Source organism: Ochotona curzoniae, unplaced genomic scaffold (genome assembly GCF_017591425.1).
Source record: "Ochotona curzoniae isolate NIBS_2020 unplaced genomic scaffold, NIBS_Ocur_1.0 contig_64, whole genome shotgun sequence".
In the NCBI taxonomy this organism is placed as follows: Eukaryota; Metazoa; Chordata; class Mammalia; order Lagomorpha; family Ochotonidae; genus Ochotona; species Ochotona curzoniae.
The window spans coordinates 447965-457252 of NW_024466502.1; the positions used below are offsets into that span (position 1 = coordinate 447965).

Consider the following 9288-nt stretch of genomic DNA (forward strand, 5'->3'; position numbering starts at 1 on the left):
GCCACGGACGCTTGTTCACTTGGGGCTTTCGTCTGGACAGGTGCTGGCTGGGTGAGAACTGAGGAAGGGTGCACGCTGGGCAGGCTGGGAGCCTGGGGTGGGGGCCGGGCCAAGGTCAGGTCTGGGAAGAGGATGGGGGCAGTGGAGGAGCTGGCAGAGCACAGAAAGCCAGCACTGACCACAAGTGAGTCACAGTACTGGCCACTTCTCTCTGTAGCTGGAGATGCCCAGGGTGGCCTTTATTGCCCCACTTGCGTCGTGATGACCCCCCACACCCAGAGTCCCCCACAGGTTCCTGGCAACCTGCCTCTGCCCACCTGTTTCTGATGGCCGCCCGCCAGTACCAAGCTGCGTGATTCATGGGGACCTCACAGCCACCTCATCGCAGTGACTACCAGAGCCAGCTGGGGGCAGCTCACAGTGCCCAGGCGCAGCCCGGCTGGGGGACTCACCTGACAGGTAAGCAAAGCGCTTCTTCAGCTGCTCGTGGATGTCGGCGGCGCACAGGGGCACCACGTCCTGGTGCATGATTTCATCTGAGGAAGAGCAGACGGCACTGTCACTCAGAGGTGGCTCCGCCCACGCCCTGCCTGTGCCCCGCCCTCCCACAACCCCCAGGGACGGGTCACTGCCAACACAAGGTACACAAGGCTGTGTGTTGAGTGATTTGCCGTCAGTTTGAAAGTGTGGACATAAGGTTTATAGAGGACAGAGAACTAGAGACAATTGTGTTGGCCTGGGGGTGCCCTGGGGTGGGCAGGGATCTGACTCACAAGTTAAACAGACACCCTGGTCTCTGTTCACACCCACTCCTTGGAGGTGGTCCAGGCAGCACCGGGCCCTCACCTGCTGCCTACAGAAGGACCTGTTGGCCAACAGGGAACCCACCCTGTGCCAGGCCCGAAACCCACAGCAGGGAGCCTGGTCTATGCCCACCTCAGGCCCACGCGCATCTGCTCAGCATGGTTAAGTCGGCAGTCACAGGTGGAGCCCAGGCCTCAGTGACTCTGATGAGCCCAAAGGCTAGACAGGGGTCTGGGCGACACAGGGAGCGTCTCCCGTTGCAGTGAGAGCAGGGCGGGGGAGGGGGGCTTGGCAGGAGGGAGTGGCCAGATGGTGCTGGGCCTTGGGGCCCCACCTGCTCTCATCTGCGTGGTGGGGGGTGGGTCAGTGTTGGGCATTCTGAGTAGTTCAGGCCTGTGCCAGGGCCCGCCAGCAGCAGCTGCAGCTCCAGACATCATGCTTTCCCCAAAGGGCCATCCCTGCGCTCTGTCACCAAGCCCCTCAACACCGCCTTCTCACAGCTCGGAGACCCAGACCACAGACACCTGGGTCTGACACAAGACTCCCGCTAGGTCCAGCCCTGCCGTTACACCCCGGCTCCGTCTCACATCCTGCCTGTCTGGTCCTGCACAGCAGTGCAGGTAAACATGGCAGCTCTTCAAACACCTGCGCGCCACAGCTGCCAGCGCCTTTGGGACAGGGAGCCGCCACGGGCAATGGCTCTTGAAGGGCTGGGGCGGAGGCAAACACGGATGCTCGCTGATGCGCCACCTGACGTCATGGCAACGGCTCCCATGGCAACGATTCCCATTGGCAGGTGTGAAGCTCACACCCTGGGAGAGGCTGCGGCCGCCTTGTCTAGGTCCCAAGAACAGCTGTTCTGAGGTGCTAGCCCCGCCCCTCCCAGGACTCGTGGATGGCAGCGCCCACGCTGGAAGACCACGTGTGTGTGAGACCGACATGGACAATCCCACAGACTCTATCCTGACCGTGGTGAACAGTGGTTTTCTGCAGGAAAGTGGCCTTTGCCCTGGACACACGTCTATAGCCCTGGACAGCTAGAGCCTGGCTGCCTGGGGCCAGAGGCCCTTGCTTGGGACAGGGGCAGGCTGGCTTTGCCCACGGTCCCTCCTCTGACCCTGGTGCCTGCTCCTCAGCCCCTCGGTTACCCATACACCTCCCCACCCCTGATGTGGCTGTCCCTGGCTCATGGCTTCAGGGACCATGACGTAGACCAGGGAGGGATGTCCAGGTTTCCCTCACTCCAACACGAGGCTAGATTCCTCTGCAACCTACAGGTGGCATGCAGCCAAAGCAGTGCCCAGTGCCCAGCCCTGTTGTGGGTGTCCCTGGCGCAAGGCTGCAGGAACCATAGCCTAGGCCCACTGCCCATCCCCATGCTTGCAGGGACCCTGAGCCAGCACTGATTCTAAATGCTGAGCCTCCAAGTGACCTATTCAGATGGGTTCACACCACATCACAGATGTCTTGGGTCATCACGGGCTATGCTCATGACCAAGAGTGGCTGGGGGCTCTTTCAGCCAGTTGACCAGGAATCCACACGGCCCTTTACAGACACCTGGGGCCTGGGGTACCCTCCTCTTCCTCCCCAGTTTCCTCAATCTGTCCCTCCCCCAATTCAGCAAACTTGTTGGACTGGAGACTGAGAAAAGCTCAGAGCAGTGGCACTACTGAGATGCAGAGGTCTCCGAAAGTGACCTGTCAGTCGCCTGGGACAGGAAGCGAGCTGACCTCAAGTCTCCAAGGTCACCCAAATACAGCCTGGTGCCCGCAGATCCTCCATCAAGGGCCAGATGTGCACAAGGCAAAGAGAAGGAGGCTCTTGTGTGGAAGGGGCCGGGGTGGGGTGGGGGGCATGCTTGACTCTAAGGTCATAGCACCGCCCACCTGGACGCTGCTTCATTCCAGAACCCTGGCCATGCCTCAGGGCAGGCGGGTGCGGTCCCTGTGGTCTTTCCGTTCAGACTAAAGTCCCTTCCTTTGCTAACTGGCTGGGAGCCTTGCTTTAATTTAGAACAATTTCATCCCAGAAGTCAGTAAGGATGTCCGGGGCAGCACCTTGTATGCTCCCAGCCACCAGTGGGGCTGGCTGACTTCTACCTGACTCCCAGCAACCGAGAGAAGGTGCCAGAAGTAAGGTAGGGCACCCACGCCTGTTCCTGGCAGATGAGAGGGAACCTGGAACTTTCTGCAAAGCAGGCGCTGCTGGTGACCCGAACGGCCCCACCCCTCAGGGACAGTGGAAAACAAGGTCCTCCACCAAGGCCCTTCAACAAGGCTGTCCACGTAGGTCCTCTACCAAGGCCCTCCACCAAGGCCATCCTCCTAGGCCCTCCACCAAAGCTCCGCACCAAGGCCCTCCACCAAGGCTCTCTACCAAGGCCCTCCACCAAGGCCCTCCACCAAGGCCCTCCACCAAGGCCGTCCTCCTAGGCCCTCCACCAAGGCCGTCCTCCTAGGCTGTCCACCAAGGCTGCCCTCCACCAAGGCCCTCCACCAAAGCTCCGCACCAAGGCTGTCCACCAAGGCCCTCTACCAAGGCTCTCTACCAAGGCCCTCCACCAAGGCCGTCCTCCTAGGCCTTCCACCAAGGCCGTCCTCCTAGGCTGTCCACCAAGGCCCTCCACCAAGGCCCTCTACCAAGGCCCTCCACCAAGGCCCTCCACCAAGGCCATCCTCCTAGGCCCTCCACCAAGGCCGTCCTCCTAGGCTGTCCACCAAGGCCCTCCACCAAGGCCCTCCACCAAAGCTCCGCACCAAGGCTGTCCACCAAGGCCCTCTACCAAGGCTCTCTACCAAGGCCCTCCACCAAGGCCGTCCTCCTAGGCCTTCCACCAAGGCCGTCCTCCTAGGCTGTCCACCAAGGCCCTCCACCAAGGCTCCCCACCAAGGCCGTCCACCAAGGCCCTCCTCCAAGGCCTTCCACCAAGGCCCTCCTCCAAGGCCATCTACCAAGGCTTTCCACCAAGGCCCTCCACCAAGGCCCTCCTCCAAGGCTCTCCACCAAGGCCCTCCACCAAGGCCCTCCACCAAGGCCCTCCTCCAAGGCCATCTACCAAGGCTCTCCACCAAGGCCGTCCACCAAGGCCATCCACCAAGGCCCTCCATGAAGGATATGGGCCACGGCAGGCTGTTTAGTGGTTATCTCCACCTGGTATGGAGCCAAGCGACCAAAGAGCTTCATTTCTCCAGGTCCGGCTGGGTGGACCGGGCGCCATCACAGGCGCTGTGGAGAAGGAAGTGGGAAGAGGGAGTCCACCGGGTGGGGAGCGGAGGCCTGGGCATCTCCAGGCCTCAGGAGGGGCTTAGAGGGAGAGGCAGGGTGCCCGGCTCATCCTCTGCTTGCCCCACCCCCCCCCGAATGCAATCTCAGGTATTTTTAGCGCTGCTTGTGGAGGGATCAGGCTGGGACAAAGGCCCCACATGGGCTGACTCCCCCAAACCAGCCAGCAGAAGGAGGCAGGTCCAGCCAAGGAGTAGTCACTTCTGAGCTGCCTAGACTGTGAGACCAGGGCAGGTCGGTGGATATGAGGACAGTCCCAGGGGAGCCATAATGCAGGCTGGGGAGCGTCCCTAGACACCTGGCACCCCATGCTGGACAGTTGGCAAGTCTTCCAGTGTACCTGATATTTTCTCTCCCTCAACTTCATGCTGGACACACAGCTGACTGGGACACTGCTGCCAAAGCTGGGAGCTGAACTCAGGTCCTTCTATGTGTGGGACACCCCAGCTGCCCCTTTTGGAGGCCCCAGCATTCCTGCCTGCCCCAAGGCACTGGCTGCCCCAGGGCAATGGGGCTGACTTCCTGGGCCCTGGGTGCTGGCATGGTGCACAGCTGCTGGGGCAGTCTGGGGCCAGTGGGCCTGGCTGGCATCACACATGGCCAGGGGGAGCAGTGGCCAGCCTTGCCATGCCTGCAGATAATCGCTTCTCCCCTGGCATGCCAGTGTTTGCCATCAGCCGTTGACATTCCAAGGTCCAGGGGGTCACGTGCTACAGGGGGCAGGGGTGGCTTGTGGGGGACACTTGGATGGGCAGGGCACAGCAAACACTTCCAAGGAGCCCTACTGCACACCGGTGATGGGCGACGGTCTCGGCCAGGTAGGCGGCCTCCTGGAGACAACGGACCAGAGCCCTGAAATGAGGGCTGTGGCCTGCCCCCTCCACGCCACTCAGCACTCACAGTCAACCAGGCCACCTGGCCTCACCCTGCCGAGCAGGGACCTTGCCGAACTGTCATGTGAGCCGGCTGCCAGGCCTGCATCCCACGGCAGCCCTGCTCCACTGTGTAACCGGGGCAGCTGGCCTGCCCTTCCTGGGCCTCCTCCCCACCCCACAGAGCCACGGATGCTGCTTGTCAACAGGACAAGGCGGGCTATGCCCACAGAGCCCACCTCCTAGTCGGAACAGCAGGGTCAATGTGTGCATTCCATCACTGGACAGAAGACACTTCTACTGTTGGGTGCAGACGAGGCATTCCCACCCAGAGGCCCCCAAGCATGGTCTGCCTCCCCTGGGCCAAGCTTGTCCTTCAGGAGAAAGCCCAGCAGCAAAGCCAGGCCCGGGAGGGAAGCCAAGGTGGGTCCCAAGGTCAGGGATTACCAGGGAAGGACCAGGTCTCCAGACCAAAGTCAGACCCTCTGCCAAGTCATGCCCATGGGTGGATCTCCCCCGATGCCCCTCATCACTCCACAGTGTGTCTGGTTTTTCCCCACAGGGCATGGGGTCTCCCGGGGGCTGCAGCCCCACCCCAGGGCGTGCAGGAGGCGCTATGCCTGGACAGGAAGTAGGTGCCCAGCAGGGATGGACCTCCGTCCTCACTGCTCCACTCACAACGGCTTCTGCGTGGAACCTCCTGGTGCGTTATGAGGCGGCCTTGCCAAAGGCCTCGCCTGAGCCAGGGGTCCTGCAATGTGGGCGGTCTGCAGCATCAGCCTCAGCTGGCCTACTCAGGTCAGGTACAACCACAGCAGGCCCATTCCACATGCTCCCACTGCTAACCTGTTCACTGAAGTCACACACACCCTGACACGCCTGCGGGGGTCACAGGCACACACATCCATACTGACATGCATACACACACCACTTCACACACAGACATCACGTGAGCATCTATGTCACATGTACAAATATGTATTCACATGTACACCTGCACACACAACACATGTCATTCAAAGATACTCTCACACATATGTCCCACCCATGCATGTTGCACCCTCACTCCGTTCAGACACGGACACCCACACACGTACAGTGACACAGACTCACGGCACCCCCTCACACAGTCAGAAGTAAGAGGGGTATTTCTGAGAGCTCAGGCCCGGGTGTTACGCTGGTCACTTGTGTCTCCCTAACTCACAGATCACGTCTTTGGGGCAGGAAGGCCGCAGGGGCTGCCAGAGCGGAGAACTCTCCCGACAGCAGCAAATGCCTGCGTGTCTCAGCAGTCCCGCAGGGAACGCGCGGGGAAAGCTGGGTGCTTGCAAGGGGCAAGTTAAAGGGGTTAGGACCAGCACCCCGCTCGGAGCACTCATCGTGCAGCAGTTCTGCAGGGCCACCAGGATCAAAGGCAGGTGGTCAGAGAGGCAGAAGGCATCACAGAGCAGCCATGTGCGTCCCCAAACTCGCAGGCCAGAGAGCGCGGTGTGTCCCACGCAGCCGCGGTTCTGCAGCCTAATGTTCTGTCGACCCGTGGGAGGTGTGGCCTAAAGAGATTTCATATGAAAATTTCAAAAAGGAACAATTCCCAAGCGGTAAATAAATGATTAGAGCATGCTGTCCTACGTGTGCTGCTGGCGAGTCTGTGGCCGACTTAAACATTGTGGCAACTGCCCAGGAGCCACAAAACCCTGGCACACCTAGGCTGCCTTGCCATCTGAAGCTCCAGGCCTGCAGGAAGGCATGGGGTGGTCTTGGCAAAGCTCCCCCACCAAAGAATACAACTGTGGCGTTGTTCACACACACACACACACACACCACCTCTCAGCTTCCCTCATGAGATCACACGAGGGCCTCAAAACACTGACTTGAGATATGAAATAAAACACTTGCCTTTCCAGGCACTGGGCTCCCGTGCTCAGAGATCCACGGCAGTGTCGTGGCTGCGTGTGCACCGAAGGCAACAGAACTGAACTGCTGGGGGAACTGCCACATCAGCCGCTGTCACGCACAGGCTCCACCACACACCGAGTCTCCTCACCTCACCTCCTCACACACTGAGTCTCCTCACCTCACCTCCTCACACACTGATTCTCCTCACCTCACCTCCTCACACACTGAGTCTCCTCACCTCCTCACACACCGAGTCTCCTCACCTCACCTCCTCACACACTGAGTCTCCTCACCTCCTCACACACTGAGTCTCCTCACCTCCTCACACACTCAGTCTCCTCACCTCACCTCCTCACACACTCAGTCTCCTCACCTCACCTCCTCACACACTGAGTCTCCTCACCTCCTCACACACTGAGTCTCCTCACCTCCTCACACACCCAGTCTCCTCACCTCACCTCCTCACACACTGAGTCTCCTCACCTCACCTCCTCACACACTGATTCTCCTCACCTCACCTCCTCACACACTGAGTCTCCTCACCTCCTCACACATTGAGTCTCCTCACTTCACCTCCTCATACAGAGTCTCCTCACCTCACCTCCTCACACACTGTGTCTCCTCACCTCACCTCCTCACATACTGAGTCTCCTCAGCTCATCTTCTCACACACTGAGTTTCCTCACCTCCTCACACACTGTGTCTCCTCACCTCCTCACACACTGAGTCTCCTCACCTCCTCACACACTGTGTCTCCTCACCTCCTCACACACTGAGTCTTTTCACCTCCTCACACACTGAGTCTCCTCACCTCCTCACACATTGAGTCTCCTTACTTCCTCACACACTGAGTCTCCTCACCTCATCTTCTCACACACTGAGTTTCCTCACCATACCAGTCTCCATCACATCACCACTGAGGGCTGAGCCTGTGGCTCGGTGGGCTAAGCTCTGCCTGCAATGCTGGCATCACGCATGTTTGACCGGAGGCCTGGCTGTTCTCTCGCCTGCTTGCTGTGCGGGGAAGGAAGTGGACTTTGGTCTCGGGTGGGCGGCTCCCGGAAGGCCTGGTCTCAGCCTGGCCCGACTGCTCAGACATCAGACCATTTCTTCTCTTGTTCTACGTCTTACTCTTTTGTCACTCTGTCTCTCAAACACATGAATCCCTTAAGGAAATAGGAGACACTGTAGATATTTACCTGCTGTCAGTTAAAACTACTGTTTGAAGAATTGAAATTCGCAACAATCCTTATTTTATGCCACATTCCTCGATATTTAGCAACCAGAAATGGGAAAAGTGGCATTATGACCAGTGACTTCAAAATCACCACTCGCAATTTTCGGCTGTGACCCCGGAGGCCCAGGCCCTCCTCTCTAATGTCCATGCCGAAGGCACCTGTGACACAGCCAGCCCTCACCTCCCTGACCCTGCCGCAGGGTCACAGGCCAGCCCAGGAACAGAGCCAGGCGGGTGTCCCTAGGCAGGGCGCTGCAACCCCTTAGCTGAGCGAGGCTGTGGGGATCCTGAACAAAGGAGCTCGAGAAGAGAAATCACCCCAGCCTCTCGGGGACAGTGGCCCCGTCACCTGTGCACACGTCTGTGCTGCCCAACGGGACAGCAAGGCAGGGCACAGGACAGCCAGCATGCCCCACACCCTGTGCAGTTCCAGCGCCCGGCTCCCCTGGGCGCCCCACCTGGCCCTGCTCACCCCCCATGACGTTGCAGCCATCTGCCTGCCTGACCCCACGTGCCGGACGCACCTGTGCTGGTCTTGAGGAGCAGCCAGAGGGCCGTGAGGTCCTGGGACAGCAGGGACACCAGGCTTAAGGTCATGCTGCCTTTGCCAGAGCCGGTCAGGGGCCAGCGACCTGCTTCCCAGAACGCTGGCCACACGCACACAAAGGAAGAAGGCACAGCTCCATCTTGGGCTGTGTGCGGGGACCCCACACCTTCCCGGGCTGCCGCGCGTGCTGTCTGTGTGCCGGCCTCGAGGGGCTGCTGCCACCACCCTGCCCTCAGTCTCAATTAGATGTCCCCGATTAAGGACCTTGCTTATCCTGCTGCCGGCAGTTTAACTGCTGCGATCCCGGTGGCGGCTTAGCCCTTGCCGGCCGCCAGCTCCAACTCCCCGCGTCGCCCTTCGGATCTCTCCCTGCAGGGTCCCCGCGCGCGCTCAGCCATCAGGAGCTGGCCGCGGGGGACGTAAGACCTGAGTCGCAGCCCTAGGTCCCATTCACTCGCCCAGTCCAGCCCTAGACACCGGGAGAATGGGCCCAGTGTGGGGTCAGGACCCCCGCCCAGCCCCACACCCAGCGCAGGGGCAGTGGGGGACAGGGAAGAGCCATGGTGGTAGAGGGTGGTAGCTGCACCTGCTCTGTCCACCTGCCTGCCTCCCAGTGGCCTCAGGGGCCACCTACAGAACACCCTGGCGG

At 60.3% G+C, this 9288-nt stretch overlaps 1 protein-coding gene across 3 annotated transcripts in view; it reads right to left on the minus strand.

The window, feature by feature from the left end:
- Positions 1-8689, minus strand: part of MCF2L (MCF.2 cell line derived transforming sequence like) — a 43045-nt gene extending 34356 nt beyond the window's left edge. For 2 of the 3 annotated variants that reach the window (XM_040991004.1, XM_040991002.1), the window contains exons 1-2: positions 8617-8689; positions 453-536 (exon numbers count right to left, since the gene is read on the minus strand). In XM_040991004.1, the coding sequence (XP_040846938.1) occupies positions 453-536; positions 8617-8689 (157 nt within the window). Of the gene's footprint in view, positions 1-452; positions 538-8616 lie in introns of those variants that run through there. The other variant, XM_040991005.1, reaches the window with a different exon arrangement.
- Positions 8690-9288: the final 599 nt, after the last annotated feature.